The sequence below is a fragment of the Parasteatoda tepidariorum genome, chromosome 8 (genome assembly GCF_982258835.1).
Source record: "Parasteatoda tepidariorum strain Cologne lab strain chromosome 8, Ptep-v5.0, whole genome shotgun sequence".
NCBI lineage: Eukaryota > Metazoa > Arthropoda > Arachnida > Araneae > Theridiidae > Parasteatoda > Parasteatoda tepidariorum.
The window spans coordinates 3,502,812-3,523,347 of record NC_141762.1 but is presented as its reverse complement, the minus strand read 5'-3'; the positions used below and the strand labels follow the sequence as shown (position 1 = coordinate 3,523,347).

General features: G+C 32.5%; 1 protein-coding gene across 3 annotated transcripts; it reads right to left on the bottom strand.

The window, feature by feature from the left end:
• Nucleotides 1-9,240: 9,240 nt before the first annotated feature.
• Nucleotides 9,241-18,931, bottom strand: LOC107452398 (ankyrin repeat and SOCS box protein 16). Of its 3 annotated transcripts, XM_016068866.4 has the most exons (3): nt 18,644-18,765; nt 17,760-17,936; nt 9,241-10,887 (listed from the first exon to the last, which is right to left on the bottom strand). In XM_016068866.4, the coding sequence occupies exons 2-3, from the start codon at nt 17,771-17,773 to the stop codon at nt 9,492-9,494; spliced, it is 1,410 nt and encodes a 469-aa protein (XP_015924352.1). In that variant the 5' UTR covers nt 17,774-17,936; nt 18,644-18,765; the 3' UTR covers nt 9,241-9,491. The 3 variants fall into 3 exon arrangements, with proteins under 3 accessions (XP_015924352.1, XP_015924353.1, XP_042906089.1); XM_016068867.4 differs by lacking the exon at nt 17,760-17,936 and having other exon boundaries at nt 18,644-18,931; XM_043050155.3 differs by lacking the exons at nt 17,760-17,936; nt 18,644-18,765 and adding an exon at nt 18,390-18,571.
• Between the last annotated feature and the right edge of the window lie 1,605 nt (nt 18,932-20,536).

The window sequence follows — 20,536 nt, the reverse complement described above, 5'->3', positions numbered from 1 at the left end:
TATTGAAGAACAAGTTAGATGAGGACATCAACAAGAAATAGTCCCGTAGTGGACTGACCGTTAAGACACGGCTCCCGCCAGATCACCGAAGCTAAGCATCACTGGCTGCGGTCAGTGTGTGGGTGGGTGACCACTTGGATCAGTCTGCGTAGGGACCGAGGGTGTGCGGTATTGGTCCTCGTTAAACTGTTCAACCGTAAAGTGCTCGACTTCGCGTGCAGGTCGTCGGGCTACCGAAGCGGGGGTACCATCCCCTCTGCAGAGGATCAAAATTGTGATGGCATGTCTTCGGATCTTCCTCAGGGATGTTTCCCAGACCGTCACCAATAGCCCATTGTGCAGCTCTAGTGCGACGTAAATGAACAACAACAATTGACAAAGGTTTTATAAACCTAAATTAAGCACACAAGCATCCAAATGCACGTAATTCCAAAAAATAAACCCAAATAAATATAATTCATTTATTTATTAATAGGCATACAAATGCATTTTGTGTGCTCAATACAAAAAACTGAAGTTAAATCCAGGGTTACGGCGGGATTCAAATCCGCTATAGGGTTTAACAGAACGGTGAAACAGCTTCGCCCTAGGTGACCCCTAAATAAATAAAAACAAGGGAAAAAAACATCAAAATTTCTGGATAATTAAACAAATGCGCTCTTGCGGCTCTAAGAGTGTACCCTGTATGTATTGCTACCAGTTGTTTAACTCAATATTAGAGTGTTTTGATTTCATTTTCCACTCGTCGGGCTACCGAAGCAGGGGTGCCATCCCCTCTGCAGAGGATCAAAATTGTGATGGCATGTCTTCGGATCTGATTTCATTTCACTTCCTAATCGAGCAATCTCCGCCAAACGCTCTGAAGAATGGAGATATCGGGTTAAAATCCCGCCATAACCCTGGACGTATCTTTGTATTGTCCTTCTTTAAATTGTGCTAGATGTTCTCCAGCTTGACTGAAGCTTATAAGCCGTTCTTTGTATTAAGCACATAAACGTGCTTATGTACAGTGCACCAAAAAAAAAAAACTACCCTAAATAACTTTTGATCTAATGATAGGATCTTCAATTTTGTGGAACTAAATGTTAGAGGTTCGAAGGGATGACCTAATATATGCTAATTAATTAGTGCAGTTGTAGTTGCTGTAGTTGTAGTTCATTTACGCCACACTAGAGCTGCGCAATGGGATATTGGCGACTGTCTGGGTAACATCCCTTAGGATAATCTGAAGACATGCCATCACAATTTCGATCCACTGCAGAAGGGATGGCACCCCCGCTTTGGCAGCCCGACGACCTGCACGCGAAGTCGAACACTTTACCGTAGAACAGTTTAACGAGGACCAATACCGCACATCTTCGGTCCATGCGCAGACTGATCCTAGTGATCACCCATCCGCACACTGACCGCAGCCAGTGATGCTTGACTTCGTAAATTAATGCAGATGATATTTGAAAAAAGAAAAACAGACCACCCTAAATAACTTTTGATCTAATGATAGGATCTTCACTTTTTAGAACGCAATTTTATAGGTTCGAGGGGGTGACCTAAAATATGATGATTAATTAGTGCAGATGATATTTTAAGTCACGTAATCAGACACAAACACACACTATCTCTGAATAAACATGATTTTTCCCCCCAATGGATTAGGCTTTCTGACCAAAGTATAGTTGCAAGCTGAGAAAGGAAAGCGATCCTAAGTTTGGACCTCTTATTTTTTGCGTATTAAGCCATATATATTAAGCCAATTATAAAATTCGTTTATCCTAAGATAAATTCCACGCAATAAATAAATTTTAATAAATATTTATCACTTTTTATTATAAAATAGTTGAAAATATGTTGAATTGTAAGGTATACAATTTTTTACATCATTTTAAAGTACGTGATTTTAAATAGCAAATTACAAAATTTGAGCAAAATCGGCTGAATAGTTCCTGAGAAATCAAATTTTGAATAGATTACTTTAAAAAAAAAAAAAAAAGGTCAATATCTCAGTAATTATTCAACCGATTTCGCTCAAATGTTGCATTTCGCCATGTAAAATTACACACTTTAAAATGTTGCAAAAAATTTTATTCCTTACAGTTCAAAAGTTTTTCAACTATTATTAAATAAAATAGTAAATATTTACTAAAATTTATTTTCTGCGTAGAATTATCTTTGGATACACGAATTTTATAAATATATACAAGAAGTTTTTAACTCGCTCCAAAAGTTCTCGAAATATATCGTAATATGCAAAACTCAAAATTAACACTATGGGGCCCTAACTTTGGATTGTTCCTTTGATCAAACTATGGGGACCCTATTTTCCGGATTGCAGCTATCCCCTAAATTTTGGGGGTCATAGATCTCAATCGGAGCAACAAAAAAAAGGGTATGTTTATCCAGTTGTTGTTGCTGTAGTTAATTTGCGTCGCACTAGAGCTGCACAATGGGCTATTGGCGACGGTCTGAGAAACCTCCCCGAGGATGATCCGAAGACATGCCATCACAATTTTGCTCCTCTGCAGAAGGGATGGCATCCCCGCTTCGGTAACCCGACGACCTGCACGCGAAGTCGAGCACTTTACGGTAGAACAGCTTAACGAGCTCCAATACCGCACACCCTCGGTCCATACGCAGACTAATCCAAGTGGTCACCCACCCGCACACTGACCGTAGCCAGTGATGCTTGACTTCGGTGATCTGCTGGGAACCGTAAAACCTTTGTCAAATAGAAGGACAGATAGCATAATGCAGAGAAGAACAGCTCAAAGTTACATCCAGGGTAGCAGCAGGATTTGAACCCGCTGTCTCTCTGCTTTGCACATCGTCTGGTGACTCCTCATTTATTTAGACTTCCCTGGCTGTGTTGTCCCGCAGTGGCCGGGAGTATTTCTTGTTGATTGTTGTTGTAGTTCATTTGCGTCGCACTACAGCTGCACAATGGGCTATTGGCGACGGTCTGAGAAACCTCCCTGAGGATGATCCGAAGACATGCCATCACAATTTTGTTCCTCTGCAGAAAGGATGGCATCCCCGCTTCGGTAGCCCGACGACCTGCACGCGAAGTCGAGCACTTTACGGTAGAACAGTTAACGAGGACCAATACCGCACACCCTCGGTCCCTACGCAGACTGATCCAAGTGGTCACCCACCCGCACACTGAACGTAGCCAGTGATGCTTGACTTCGGTGATTCGGTAATCTGCTGGGAACCGTGTCTTAACGATCAGTCCACTGCGGGATGTATGTTTATTCAGAGAAAGTACATTTATGAACCTGATTTCGAAACTTAAAAAATATCGTCTGCACAACATAATTAGCATATCTGAGATCACCCCCTAGAACCATTAAGATTGAGTGAGATGCGAACGCGAAGATCGGATCAAAGGTTATTTACGGTGGTCCGTTTCCCTCCATTTTTAGACGTACTGTACATACATACATAAATAAATGGCGAATTCGTGAAATTAAGATCCACAACAATCACAGTCGATTGCAACGCTCGATTACGCCATCTGGGGAAAATACCGGCTTCATGCCTATCACACCTCTCCTCCTCTTTTCAGTTGTATAGGAATGTGCTACGATCTCTTTTCTTTTCTCAATTTTCGTTTTTAATTAATAAAATTATTTTTTAAAATTTTCATGGAGCTTTCTTTTAGATCTATGTTCAATGTAGTTTTCAGTTCCATATAGTTTCCCAACTTAAAAGATTTTAGTCTGTTTGAAAATTAAGACAGAAAGTAACGTACTTCTATGACTCTCCACACGCTAATGGTAAAAGCATACGAAGTGTTGTCATAGGCAGAGAGTTCTGCTCTACGCCACCTGTATCATATTTCGATCTTCAACAGAGAAGGTAGCCATGTTCTTGTCCCGAAGAACTCCAGTGCTTAATTATAGTAGGAACAAAAATTCAAATAAAGAAAGGTTCTCTGGGAGATCAAATATTAAGTATACTTTTCAGTGATTTTAGATCCACTATACTTTGGAGAAATGAGCAAATCGAAATCCGTCCTTTATGCTTACGTTAGATTCATTTTATTTTCAATTTAACTATTTCTTTGATTTATAAAAAATTTAATCCTTTTAAAGGGAATTATGTTTCTGACATTAGCATTACCTTATCGTACATTAAAATTGCTCTTACGCATCATCAGCAAAAAAGAAGCAAATCTTAACACATCCAGTTTTCGGTGCCATAGCTTTGTTGTTGTTGTTACAAATGCTATTGGCCAATATCAGCAAGTCTCCAGAAGCGAATTTTTAACGCAGAGGGTGTGTTTCTTGTTTTTCAGTGGAGCCATCTATTGCCAAGAATAGATTTCAGTCACGTCACACAATTGTACTCCATTCATTCATCCACAGATCGTAATTCTGACCTTGAACGATCTATCTCCAACCCCCAGAGGTCACCATTTAATACACGGGGATTCTTCGGCCTGCTGGATTCGAACTCAAGAACGAGAGTCCTGCCAACCAGGCTATCCCACCCCCTGTGAAGCGTATAGATAAAAGTAAAGGATTCGATTTCCAACTGTAACTTTTTAGGCTCTCTTTCTGATACCCTGCTACAATTTTTACTTTGTTTGACAAGAGCAGTTTTTTTTTTAAATTTTAAACAACGGAAAAATTTCGGGTAATTAAAGAAAACGTTATATTCAAGAAGGGCCCAGTTCATTTCATCGACAGGCCATTTCATCGACAGACCATTTCATCGACTAGGTCATTTCGTCGACAGGCCGTTTCCTCGACGGGGTCATTTCGTCGATTAGTCATTTCATCGATAGGGTCATTTCAGCGACAGGGTCATTTCATTGACAGGGTATTTCGTCGACAGGGTCATTTCGTCGACTAGTCATTTCATCGACATGGTCATTTCGTTGATAGTGCCATGCGTAATCCTGTTTTAGAGATTTAATCTAAATATTTTTATTATTAAATAGAAAAATGCTATTATTTAATTTTTATACTAAAGTTCAACAGTTATAGTGTGACGTTAGCAATCAAATTATTTTTAATATCAAATCGAATTAATAAAATAAAATATTCTCAGAATTAAAAGTAATAAAAATATACAATGAAAATTTGACACTGTTTTAGGGGGGGGGGAGCCAAATGTATTGCTGTAAAAATTTTCAGCATTTTTACATATATTTTAACAAAATCATAAGCTTCAGTCTAATTCTCACAGAAATGAAAATAACCATAGGCCTTAAGTAATTATATCTGCATAAGTAAAAAAAAAATTCTAGGTTTTTTTATTGTGGAAAAAGACTTTCTTAATGTATAATTTAATTGCAATTTTAAACTTTTTATTCAGCATCTTTAACATTAGGACAGGATGAATGAATATATGCTTATTTGAACTAAATAATCGAACTTAGTCTTAGTTTCGTTACCACTATTAGAGTTTTCTAAGAACTAAAGGAACGCAAACACGATGTTTAGGTATTTATCGAAACTGTTGTAGACTCCTACAACAGTTTCTAATACAACAATAATTAAAGTGCCACACACCGGACCAAAAATGTTTAGAAAAACAGGCGTAACGTTGCAAGCATGTTAGTGTTTGCTCTTCACAAAATATTTTTTTTTCTCTGTGGTTAGTGAATTTAATAATAGTATTATTTACTAAATTCTAATCTAATATTAATAAATTATACTATTATTATTCTAATTAAATAATAATAGTATAATTTAATAAGAATAATAATAGTAGTAAATAGATGATGAATTAATTCCTTTTTATTTGCGGGATTTAAATTAGACACAATTTGTTTAAAAGAAAATGAAATAAAATCAAACCTGGAATTTAAACGTAAGAATAAATAACTGTATTACTCCACAAAAAAGAAAAGCAAAATCTTGCAATTAAAATTTCGACCAATTTTTGACTAGTTTAAGTGCTCAAATTTTTAACTGGTTTTCTGCACAGGATAAAAACACAATTTTCAGACGCTTTCTGACCACTATTAGCAGAACTCATCGCCAATCAAAATTTTGATTATTTTCGGCCTGAACAAGCCAGGAGACTGAAAACTAAAATGCAGAAAAAAATGAAAGTAAAAAATGCATATATATATTTAAAATATCAAGTTTATTCAGTAGACTAAAAATGACAAAATAAATTTATCAAAATTTTCATCGCATAATAAAAACCACAAGGGCGATATTTCACAATAAACTTCTATCACAGTTAAAATTCCACTATTTTCGTTCTGGTGACAAAAATTAACATTTCTTTTTCAGTACACTTATCAAACATGATGTTTAAAAACATTTCCATTTTCGATTACACTTTTTAAAGGGCTTTCCTTAGTGCTTGTCTTTAAAATATATACTCTCATTGCAAATTTTATTAATTTAAATAAAATTTTATTCTCTGGCAAAGTTTTATATTCTGGCAAATCAAAAGAAAAACATTTTAATAATGGGGTAAAAAAAAATTTACTAAACTTATTTTTAATTAAACATTAATGAGTAAAATCAGATGCATATGGACAACTCTCCTCAATGATAAACTCAAAAGTCAATTTGTTTGTTATATCGTAATTAGTTGCGTTTTTTTTCTAAATGTTTTAAATCATAAAAATCAATTAGACAGGTTTCCTCCCCTCCTCTGATTTGGAACCATTTTTTACACGATCATTTCGATTGCATCGCATACCAAGGATGCGGAGTCATTGTGAGTTTTTTTCTTTTTTTTACATTAACGATGTCTATTTTATAAAGTAAAAGAACTTATAAATGTTTGGGGAACACATAGGATAAAATACATATTAAACATTGTCGATGAAATTACTCTGTCGACGAAATGACCCAGTCGATGAAACGGCCTGTCGACGAAATGACCTAGTCGATGAAATGGTCTGTCGATGAAGTGGTGTCGATGAAGTGATTGTCGATGAAATGAATGCGATCCATTTAAGAGGCATGTTTCATATTGCTTCAGAAATAAATATAATTTAAAATTATCAAAAAATATAAATTTCAATATAATAAGACTATAGATTAGACTATAATTGAGAGAAAATTTAAACTTCGGAATACAGATAGAGGAACAAAGTAAGAAGTAATAAATGATAAGTAATTTTACTCGTTAATGAGACTTATATAACAGTTAAATACGAAGCGGAATTTAGACTTTTTTAAATCTTACTCCCAAACATTATTAAGTTTTTTCATTAAATAATTCAATAGCACTGAAAATTTTAAAAGTAATAAATAAAATAAAAAATAAGTACAAATTTTATTCAATTAGTGGACAGTCCCTCAGGTAAAAGCCCTACGATTAAAAATCTCAATTAATTCTTATCTTTATTAAATTAAATGAGAGGATGATTAATGAGGGAGAGGGACATTTTGAGAGGATGAATCTCGATGATTTTGACTACTCGGGATCCCACATGAAAATACGTAATTAGTGAATAATCCCCAAGTCAAGTTTCAGATTAAGGTAGAGATCTATAAATAGAACTGCACAAGAACGTCATTAGCTTGTCAGTGAAGAAGACAATGGCAGACGAAGACCAGCGATGAAATTATTAAGAGAAATAAAATAGCTATGATCCTCATGGTGATCAAAAATTTGAGAGATCTTTCAGTGGAAAATGAAGCCTGAAATCGTGAATCTCTCGCAAAATACAGCAGACTTGCACCATGAGAGAGTGCAAGATTTCTCTCCCACAGCATTCAGTTTAGCGTACGTACATACGGACCAGCAACACATAGTGATTTCATCAAACATGTAAAGTAACTGGCGCTTTCATAAGCTATGTGAAAACGCTATTTGCGTCATTTGTGGCGAAAATCGACACGGTAAAGAAACAATCTTTTTTAGGAAAAGGCAAAATGAAGTATTTTTTAAAAACACCCAATGAAAAAAACACCTTTTGAAGAATGAAAATTGAAAATAAGCACTTTTTAAAAACTTTACGCACCCTGTTAATTACTGCAATACTAAGTGTTTTAACTTGTCGATGTCTTTGAATTGATAAACTTCATTTGCATCGTGACAGTATTTCACTAGAAGATTAACTTCATGCTTCTTACTATCTGCGCTAAATAAATCTGCTTAATTAAATAGACATATTATCATGAAGGACCAAAATGAACACTAACAATTGCTATCAACAATATTACAGTATTCAAGATATATTGTGAAAATATATTTCAAAATATTGTTTCTGAGGCACTTAAAAATTATTAATACTTCACAATGAAATGCTCAATTCTAAATGATATTAGAACACAATGAATGGTGATTGCTATCTTATACTCAATAGTTATTACAGTATATTCTGAGAATATAATATTTTATTTGAGAATTACTGCAGATCCTGGTGTATAAATCGACCCCCCTATTTTTGATTGCGAGATAGCAAATTTCTAGCATGAGAAACATATAAATCGACCGCCAAAAAACTAAACACGTTAACACATTTCTAAAATTAAAAAACAAAAAAATTTTAAGTTTACAAAATATTTCAATTAAATAATGTTTTATATTGCTCTCTCTGGATATGATACATTTGCTCTGAAATAAAGATGCATTAAAAGATGCTATGAGGTGACTAGTCAAATCCTTTACTAGACGTGCAACAAAAGTATTTTTTCAGACTTATGATGCGGTGAAGGAAGGCGATTTTTTTTGCAGATGAATTCATTGCTGAGTGGGATCCGTATGATGCTAACGTTATTGAATCCAATAAAGATGATAAACTGGAATCTTTAAACTTGTAGCCTTATGTTAACTTTTAAAAATTCTCATTGCATTATACATTTTGAAATATTCTTGAATCTTGACACTTCTTATTCTTAATTATCTTTTAAACGTGCAATGTATTTAAAAAAGAAAAAAAAAACTTTAAATATAAGTGAAGAAAATAAGTGAGAAAATATGAAATTCACTTTGAAAAATATATTAAAAATAGTTTTTGAAATGGGTAAATTACGTCCATAAAAAAAATTATATTTGTTTATTATGTATTGATATTTCAAGATAAACAATTAAGAATAAGTCGACTACCTGATTTTAATAAAATTTTGGGAGTCTTGAAAAGTCCACTTGTATACCGAAACATGCAGTATTGTTTCTGTGTCATTTTAAAGTTATCAATATTTTCAGTTCAATTCAATAACTTTAACTCTAAATTAAATAACATGTCGGGAAGAATTGAGTCAATAATACTATTGAAAAAAACAAAAAACAATGACTAGCAATAGGTAATAAACTAATCAATCATTTTTGAAGTTGGACATATTTTTATTGTTTATTTTTAAGAAATAACAAGCAAATTTAGATTATAACAACGGAACCAGAGCAAAACAATGACAATATAGAAAGCCTAAAATAAATATTTTTTTAAAATATAAATGAATTTCTAGATACTTTCATAGGAGAAATTTTGGTTTCTCCAAATCAAAATAAAAAAAAATATTTAGAACACATTTTTTCTATAAATCTGAAGCATTTAGATAAGTAAAAAACAATATCTAATCACCATATTCTAATAACAAATACGATTTTAGTTTGGAAGGAAGCGGAAGTTGATGTATGTACTTCATGGATTTGGATCCTAATGCCTTGCGTATGGTAAATCGGCAATTATGCTGCAGTGTTCTAGGATTGCAAGCTAGTGTTTCATACCATACATGTTTATTACTTGCAGCATTTGATTCTATATGTTCTTTAGTCTCTGCTTCCATAGTTATATAGGCAGATTGAAATGCTTCTGAAATGTCATAGGCTGCAGCTACCCCAAGTTCACAAGATGGAATATGGCGATAGACTTCATGCGGATGATAAGGCAGTTGGGGGGATATTCTCAGCTTTCCTAAACGGGGAAGATGGAGCATACTTCTCACAATGTATCTCAAAATTTCAAGATCATCGTTTAACTTCAACTCCCATTCCAAAAGCGTGAAGCCACGATTATTCCTGATATCGACATTTGCTCCGTAGGCTATCAAGAATTTTGCCATTTCTGGACGCCTTCGCAGACAATTCCTTCCATTGAAACAGACAAAATGCAAGGGCGTCAAATCAGAACCGTCTTGCTGATTAATGTCCACGTTGTAACCTTCCAAAATGAGCATCTTCAGTATATCCAGACTGACCGATTCATTCTCGTTGAGAGGGGTCACTGCCAGATGCAACGGGGAATTTCCAGCATAATTCATGTGGTTGACGTCAGATCCAAATTTCAACAACTCACTGACACATTCCACGAGACCACGACTGACAGCGAAATGCAATGGCGTGTCGGAGGTTTCGAAGCTGGGCAGTGACAGAATATCTCGACCAACAGCATTCTTCAAATGGGCAAGAATGCAATCGCCGTAACCCCACTTGGCAGCTATGTATAAACTGGTACGCCCACGCTCATCCACCGCATTATAATCGGCTCCATACTGAATCAGCTCTCTAACACAGTCAATGTGATTATTATCGGCAGCCAGGTGGAGCGGAGTAGTTCCCCCAAGATGAGGAACAGCAGTATAGCTACCAGTTTTGGAGAATTTGGTGGGTAGGGAGCATTCAGCATTTGCTTCAAGCAAGGACTTGAGACAGCTGTAATGGCCTTTCTCTGCTGCCATGTGCAGGGCAGTGACATCAAATCGATTTCTAGCATTGACATCAGCGCCATATGCAATCAGAAGGTCGACACATTTAGAATGTCCTTTTTCAGCCGCCAACTGCAGAGGTGTCATGTAATTTTTGGAAGCATAGAAGAGAACTTTATTATATTCTTCTGCGTCAACAGATATACCTGCCTTTAGCAGTCTGAAAACTTTTTCAAAATCTCCAATTGCTGCAGCTTCAACCAAGAACTTTTCATCAAGCATTTCTTCATCCTCGCCAACATCATAGTTGAAGTCCAAGGCCATCCTGTAATAAAAAGATTAAATTTGTTTGCTTGCAGGTTAGAACAGTATAAAATAAACCTCAAAATAGTGTTTGAAAAGAAGAGTTAAAAAAAAATGACCATGTATAACAATTACTTTGCTTAATTTTTGAATTTTACATTATCAAGATAATTATAAATGCAACAAGATCGCAATGTTAAAAAAATGAAAAACGAACAGGAAATGCCCATGCATGCGAAATACTATATCCAAAATTTTAAAATTTTGCAGACAAAGATACTTATTTTGCTCATCAAAACGAAAGTATTAAAAAAGGAGACTAAAGGACACGAGACATTAAACGTCTAAAAGTCTTGTAATTTGACATGTGTCAAAATTACAATCTAACTCGTTTATAATGAGATCATACGGACAGAGGCAAATGAATCAAAGCATTCCTCAAATCTTGGCAAGCTAAAATTATCAATAAAAAGCTTGAATAATGCACTTTTAAAGAGTACAATGAGGGAGCTTGCATAACATGCCGACAAACACATGAATATAAAAAAGCTTGAATCTAATCAATGTCATTTCAGTGCTTGAAAAAACTAATTTTTTTAAGTTCATTAAAAATAGAACTAATTTTAAATAGTAAAAATAGAATTAACTAATTAATTAAAAAAAGTTGAAGATTGAAAGAAAAACTTCCAACAAAATATTTTAGAATAATAAATTGAAATTTTTTTAAACACAGAAAATATTTCTTCATAAGTTGAGACAATTTATTAATCAGAAACATTTTTTGATTTATTAATATGAATAATTGTTTGAAAAAATTAAATTTTTCTTTTAAGTTCATTAAAACTAGAGCTGAACTAATTTAATTCAAATTTAGTACAATGTTGCTATACAAATGAAGTGTTGCCCATGAAATGTTGTACAAATATAACTATTTTTTAAAAATTCAGTGATTTTAAACTACTTAACTTTTTTTGAAGCTGAATTTTACTGGATGATTCAATTTACATTCATCTATCAAAATTAAATAAAAGTTGAGGATTGAAAGAAAATTTTTTTTAGAATTGACATTTTTTAAACATAGAAAATATGTCTTCATGTGTTGAGACAATTTAATAATCTGAAACATTTTTTTATGATTTCTTTTAAATTCTTTATGCTGTTGAGGGAATTCAGGAACTACAAAATTATCATATATTTATGATTTAGTTAAGCATTTAAAATTCTTAACTTTTTTTAAGAAGTAAACTGAGAGTAACAGAGCAAAATAGGATTCTCTCCATTAATCTTCATCTTAATTGTTCGAGGGGGAATCTTAAAAATGATAATTAATTAGCGCAAACAGTATTTAAGGTTATGAAAGCAGACACAAAAAAGTATTTTCCCGAAAAAAACCTCTTTTCGATAAATTCGGAACTCCAAAATAGCGGGAGGGGATAATCGCAATCGAAGAAATAAGGACTCAATAGTGTGATCAGACGAGCGGTCCAAAGTTTGGATCTCTCGTTAATTTCACTTTTTTGCGTATTTAGCCATATCTCGAGAACTTTCTTGAACGAAATGAAAAACTTTTGCACACAATCATAAAATTCGTTTATCAAAAGATAATTCCATGCTAAAAATAACTTTTATTTAATTTTCATTATTTTTTTTGAATGAAAGTTGAATAATAAAGTATATATATTTTTTTTAGATCATTTAAAAGAACGTAATTTTACACGGCAAAATAGAAAATTTAAGCGAAATCGTTCAAATATGTTCTGAGAAATTGAAATCTAAAGAAGTTGTAAATTTAAAATTCCATTTCTCAGGAACTTTTTCACGGATTTCACTCTAATTTCGTATTTAGCTATGTAAAATTACATTCTTTAAAATTACGATGAAAAATCTATGTCTTACAATTAAAAAAATATAATAAATACTTAATAAAAGTTACTTTTTGCATGGAATTACCTTTAAATAAACTAATTATACAATTGGTGCACAAATCTTTTTTCAATTCACTTAAAAAGTTCTTGAGATATGGAGAATTAGACAAAAAGTAAGAATAACATTAAGGAGTCCAAATTTGGGACCTCTCTCATGATCAAACTATTGGGACCCTATTTCCCAGATTGCGGTTACCTCCAATATTTTGGAGGTCAGAAATCCAAATCAGTCGAAAGAAAGGTATGTTTATTCAGAGAAAGTATGTTTTTGTGTCTGATTTCATAACTTCAAAAAATATAGTCTGCATTAATTAATTAGCATATTTGAGGTCAACCCCTCGAACGACTAAGATTGAGTTCTAGAATGTGAAGATCCAATCATTAGAATAAAATTTATTCAGGTTGGTTCGCTTCTTTATCTTATGCTACAAACTATTTCTTTTTTATTACATAACTAAGTTTTTTAAACAGTAGCACATCACATAACAAACTATAAAAAAAATACAACTACAGTTTTAATACAAATAGAACATTAGTTCCAAATAGATACCTGGCATAACTAATAACAATAATGTAAGTAACAACCAAATAATGTAAGCAACAAGAGAGATTATGCAGGCAAATAAACACAAAATTTCAGAGTAACACATTTGTTGCCTTTTCAGACGATACTGATGTATGAAAGAGTTTTGCTATGCAATATCATGCTCTTTGTTATAGTTTGTGTCAATAAAGCTGATTATATGGAAGCTAGATGCATATTATCTTTCAACTAAACTTAGTGGCGCAACAGCACATAGAGGGCCAAGACGTACTGTGCCCCTCTAAGTTTTCTTGATCTTTGGGCTCTCGGGTGCAAGAGCAGATGTTCCGGTTGGTTGTTCAGCCCAACGTGGAATCCCCAGTGTTTAGTTCCCAAACACACTCGGTACTCATTTTATCGACCCACTGAAGGGATGAAAGGTCGAGTCGACCTTGCCCGACTCTAGGATTGAACCGAGAACCTGTGGCACGACAGTGCGAAGCGCTATCGTTCAGCCACGGAGTGTATCATTCAACTATTTTTGAAGAAAAAAAATAAATATGTCTTATGACAATAACAAATTGTTTATTAAACAAAAATTATTTGTAAAATTTAAAAAACTAAAATGGTTGCTAAAATAAGAAAATTTAACTTAGGTTTTATCTTTATAGATAATCAATTTTCAATGATTGATATAGTTTAACCACCTGCACTCGGTTGGCAATGAATGTGTTTAGTCCCCACCCAAATTTTGATAAAAACTTTCCACCATAAATCAGAATATTCAAATAACTTATCTACTACTGGGATCCTTTTCTTATAAATGATTGCAATTGCGTCAAAAGATGATAAAACATTTGCATTCTCTCTCTCATTCATTGCTCATTTACTCCTCCCCAATTGTTAAATGATTCTTATTTGAATTTGCATTTTATAAAAATAGTCCAATTTATAGTAAATTTGTATTTTGATCAGAAGTTCTTGAAGGAAAATTTTTTTTTAATAAAAATTAATTTGCCTTTAGCTAAGAAAGATTTGAAATTAGCAAACACTTTTAATATATTGTGCAATTCTACAGGCTAATAATTTGAAGTTCTTAGTGCAGACCCTGCATTTGAGTAATCCATCATAAACACACACAATTTATCAGTTAGATTGTTTCTGAGCAGTTATTGCCATGAACTTTTACATGGTATAAGTGATATTGTATCATGTCTTGATATTTTTAAAATGATAATATAAAGGACGTTAAACACAAATATGACAAATTAAATACATTGGCACTAAATTTGTCACCCAGGTGTATAATTTTAGCAACATTTGTCAATGTAGAATTCCATTTAGGAGCTGTCACCACATTGTCATCCTCGTGTCACGTGATTCTTATGCACAGAAACATAACTCAGTGTAATGACTACTCACAATTTTATTGCAAGGCAGACTTTGGAGAACAATCGCAAAGAAAAGAGCAGAATGGAGGAAGGATTTAGGGAAGGCCCTGGCCCTCAAATTGCTGCATACCAATAGAAGAATTGGAAGTTTAATAAATAATTCACAATGAGTTTTCAAATTTTTTTTTTTTAATCAAGGCATGCTCAAAACAACTAAATTTTAAATAAAGCTTTCGACATTAAACCAAATAATTTTTGCTAAAGAAATTTCTGGTTACATCTAAAACATCATTAAATCAGAACTTTCAATATATAAGTTTGACTGTAATTTTTGGAAATAAGTAAAATGCACAGGAGTAAAAATCAAAAAAATTTAGTCACAGATTCAAAGGACCAGCAATATACACATTTTAACTTCTTTGTTTACATCTCTCTATTAGATATTTTTATAACTAAAAATTTATTAAGTGAATTTAAAAGAGAAATTACTATAACACAAGGAGTGTGTAATCTCACTATTATGATGATGTATACTAGGGGAGCAAAACCTTTTTGAGTGGAGGGTCACAGGTGCAGCAGATTAAGCAATGAAGGGCCACATGCCCAAGTATTTAGACAGACATTTTGAGAGCAATTATAGGTAGTAATTGTTATATTAAACATCATTGTTCTAGGCACATAATTCTTTTTATCAGTAACATTGCAATATGTTTGCATAAAATAAACTAAAAAGCCTATTACTTAGAGAAAAATACACAGAATCAGAATCAATTTATCAGAAAGAAAAAAATTCAGATAAATTGAAATAAATAAAAACAATGGGAAAATTAGTGTTTTCTTTAAAAAAAATTTATATCTTTTTTCATAATACATAAGCCCATTTAAACACAAATTGTAATATTAAACATTTTTTATGTACACAGAATTAAAAATGATTAAAATTAAAGCAAAACCATTCTTTCATCTCAAAATAAGAATCAACATTTAGTAGGGAGTATAGTCCAACAACAAAACATTAATTTTAAATAAATGATGAGATGAAAGGCTGAGAGAAAAAAGAAAGAAAGAAAACATTAAATTTGAAGGCACTGATTTTTCTTAATAATAAAAAACTATTTAGATACTTGTTTACAACTCTTTATGACCAATACTTTTACACATAGATATTAATAATCAATTAAAATTTACATTACTTTATGAAACTTACCTTGATTACACTTTTTTACAGTTAAAATTTAATGATAAACAAATCTTTTCCCAGCATTTAACCATAAATTATATTTTTAAAAAAATGATCCATGTAAGTAGAAAATAATTTTAAGAATTTCTTAATGGTTATCCTGCAATTTTCAAATAGTGTGATAATTTTATCTACTTAATCATCTGATAGCTTTTTCGGGCCATTAAACGAAAATGTAATGATTTTATTTAAAGAGTGCTCCACAATCTTGAACATGTCCAATTTATTATGGAAAACAGTCTTTCTACAGAAGCTATTGTTGTGGGCAGTATTAAACTAGGGAAGATAACTTAATCAGTTTTGGAAATTTGTTCCAGATGGTGCTCCTCCTTTCCTGATTTTTAAAACCCGTGAATATGAATACGGATGTGAGATTTTTAAATCGCTTGAATATGAAATGTTATGAGTGATTTTTAAAGTGCGTGAATAAAAAATGCAATGAGTAGTTTTCAAACAGTGTGAATACAAATCGAGATTGGTTTTTAAATTGCGAGAAGATTGCAACCTATGATTTTTAAAACACGTGAATATGAATCGCAATATATGGTTCTTAAATCGTGTGGATATGAATCGCTATGTAGGATTTTTGAATTGCGAGAAGAGTAACAGCATATGGTTTCTTAAACGCCAGAATACGAATCGCGATGGATGTGAACATGATTTTTAGAACACATAAATACGAATCGCGGTATATGTTTTTTAATCATGTGACTACAAAAAACTTAATTTGAGATAGAATAGGCACAAATAAACCACGTCATAATTGGTTATCTAAATTAGCGATCCATAATAATATTGCGCTAAAAATATCAAAATTTAAAAACCTTCGTGGAAATGCGAAGCAATAGTAATTTAAATCACCTTATACACCTTCAAAACGTAAAATACACTTTTTTTAAAAATATGAGAAAATGGGTAGCAATAACTACTGTAAAGTCATTGAATTTACGATAAAATTGGCACACACGAAGATAGTCAAAAGTAATAACTAAAATTCAAAATTCGTGTATCGTAATGATGTCGTATTAAAAATGTGGTATTTTCAAAACTATGCAGAAGTCCGTAGAGCTAACCATCGAATAAAAGTGATTGAAAAACTACATTGATTGAGATTGGGTATGTTAAAAACTTAAATGAGCAATTTCTGATTTTTTTTTACTTAAAAAAAAATATTGAGTTTTTTTAAAATTTTGTTTATGTTGCACATCGAGAGTTGGCGGGCCGCAGGTTGTGCACCCCTAATGTAGACTAATTAGTGACTCAAACTGAATAGTGAAAAAAATTTATCAAACATTAAAAGAAAATTATTTATAAGAAATTGAGAATTAAAGCAATATTAAACATATTACACAATAGGTCTTCTAGATTTTAAGTGTGTGTTTTTTTTTAAATGATGATTCATACATTTTAAAAAAACTAACCTTTTAAAACTTGAAATTACCTAAATTGAAAGAATGGAATGGAGAAATGTTGCACATTTTAAAACATTTTCTAAGTCCCGTTGCAAATTATCGTCAAATAAATAATTTACAATAAAATTATCCCATTTCAAATTCCTTTAACAGAAGATTCTAAACTCTAAGAAAAATATAGATGAGTCTAGTAGGTTGGTAACTGAATTAACACAGAAGGTACTGCAGATTTATTATTGCTTCACAGACAAAAATTATAACTCAACTATTTTTCTTTTAAATTCATGACAAAATTTGACTAGTCATAGCTAAAAGCTTTGATTTTTTAATTAAAAATCTAGCCATTTTGAAAGTTTATTCTAAATATATTCACATGTTAAGAGATAGATAAAGATGTAATTGCCTGTGTATTTTCATCTTCGTGACTTTCCTTTTCTTTTTTTTTCTACCTCACACATTCAAATTATTTTCTTTCATGTTGAATTTTGTAATTTCTGAAGTCTTAGAATGTTTTACTTCTTTATAATTGGCCAAGATAAAAGCATGTTTATAAATTTTATTCTGTATGTTGATTGAGAAGCTGAAAATAATTGCTTTCATTTAAAAAATTAAAAATATAAAATGTCAACAGGTATAAAAAATAAAAAAAACATATAATAAAATAAGATCAGAAATAAAATAGTATCTGCAATAGTTAAGGAGTATAATAATATTTTTAAAATATTCATTTTCTTAAATCAAAAACCATTACAATATAGTAAACAATACAATTCTAATCACTACAAATGATATAAATAATAATGATATAAGTAAACCTCTCACACAATTTTTACTGTATGCTTCTCGTTAAAATTTAAAGCAAAATTAGTTGGAAATATTCTTATCAAATTTCAAATAAATGTTAATAACATTACATTAGGATTCCCTTACATACATGTCAAAAAATAAAAGAACTGATCATTAAAAATTGAATTCTACTGAATTGATCTTATAAACGATATTGGATATTTAAATGACTGTCAAAACTGTTTACCCAAATAGATTGACAGAGAAAAACTGCTTAACAAAGTAAACTTGATTGCAATTATAATAGTTTATCAAGATTTCTTTTTACTAAATACACAACAGAAATAATGTAAAATAAAGAAATGTATTGGCTAGATAATGAATTCCTCAGACAGTACTGAAATCTTCTCGTGTACTTCCCTTCATACTTAAAAATTATAAAAAGAAAACAATAATCTGTGTTCCTTTTAAACAACAAAAAGTGAACTGATGTAAACTTACTTAAATATTTTTATAAAGTAACACCATATTTTAGCATAAGAAAATACGTAATTGTAGTAGCAAAACCTAAGCTAAAAAGATTACTTTTAGCAAGTGTGTTCTAGTAATAAGTGCAAAAGAAGAACTACACAACGGTTCATATTTAAAGATTGATTCGCTGGTTTGCAGCATTTATTTTTTTATACTTTACGAACAAAAAAACAGTTCGACGGTTTTACAGCATCTCTTCATCATTTCTGTGAAAGTACACTCTGGATAAATGCGCTTCGGTTTTTCCGTTTCTGCCCAGTTTCAGTATGTTTTTCTAAGTCGAATGATTATGGGGTTAAATTTTTTTTTTTATTTTTTAAAATGAGTCACATTTGTCACTGTTTCTTCAAAAACTAAAAATTTGGAGGTAAAATTTCCTTTTGAAAATAACTACTACTTTATCTTTCCGTCCCGCAGTGAACTGATCGTTAAGACACGGTTCCCAGCAGATCACCGAAGTCAAGCATCACTGGCTGCGGTCAGTGCGCGGGTGGGTGACCACTTGGATTAGTCTGCTTAGGGACCGAGGGTGTGCGGTATTGATCCTCGTAAAACTGTTCTACCGTAAAGTGCTCGGCTTCGCACGCAGGTCGTCGGGCTACCGAAGCGGGGGTGCCATCCCCTCTGTAGAGGATCAAAATTGAGATGGCATGTCTTCGGATCATCCTCAGGGACGTTTCCCAGACCGTCGCCAATAGCTCATTGTGCAGCTCTAGTGCGACGTAAATTAACTACAACTGCAACAACTTTATCTTTCCACATTAATATTCGTAGAACAGAGATCCCTAGCTTGGATTCTTTAATAGAAATTATTTTTTTTAAGAATTTTAAGAGGAGAGTTTTCTGGTTTTCGAATCTTCTTTCAGAAATTTTGCTACCAGTCATAGAGTTTTTAAAAGATGCTGGTCATTTTGTAAGGACAGGATACTCTAGTTGGTAGCGCATTGGGCTCATGTTCAAGAGGTCGTGAGTTCGATCTCCGTCGGCCGAAAGCACCTCATGTACAAATTTTGACTGGTGCACTCTAAATATGTCGGGTTACAAAATCCTCCAAGGGCCTATAACAAATCAATACCTTTGGAGCAGACATTGATCGTGTTAAGGTCCAGGTCAAAATTACGATCTACGGATGAATGGATGGTGTGTGCATGTGCCTTCCCTGTAAAACGGGATGCAATGTGTTTATGCCATCTCCGGGTAATTCCCTCTCCGGGTAAGTTATCATTGTGCAGCTCTAGCGTGATGTAAATGAAAGTACCGCGCGTCATATCTTAAAGTTTAAACTTAAAAAACTTGAAGATTGCAACTCGGGAGAAAACCTTATCAGTTTGATGACACAATAAATCCTCTTGATAAATTGATTTTGAATGTTTTTTGTAATAAACGTAAGGCATTCTTAGGGCCTTATTGTTTAACTAATAAGAAAATTGGATCATTCGACATCCCTTCACGCTGCTCGTTGAATGTCGAGAACATTGGACTGTTAACCTTCCATGGTCAAGTCGAGATGGAACAATCATTCCAAACAATATCCCATCTTTGCGAAAAATGACCTAAAGTATGAGCGTTTCTATTGTCATTCTACGCTTTGTCTTCCTCTATGTTCTTAGAAGCTATTCAACTTATATTACAGTAATATAAATTTTTGATTAAAATTGCAATTGATACACCATCATCCTGTAAATTATTATCTATCATTTTTTTTATGAATCTTAACCATAAAAGAAATTTGCAAAGAAAGTAAGAATAGAACAAAACATTATCCAGTGTTACATTATCATGCTACATATATTTTCCACTGAATAAAATGCTACATTTTTATATATTACAATTTTTGCTGCATTTATTATAAAAGTAATTTTA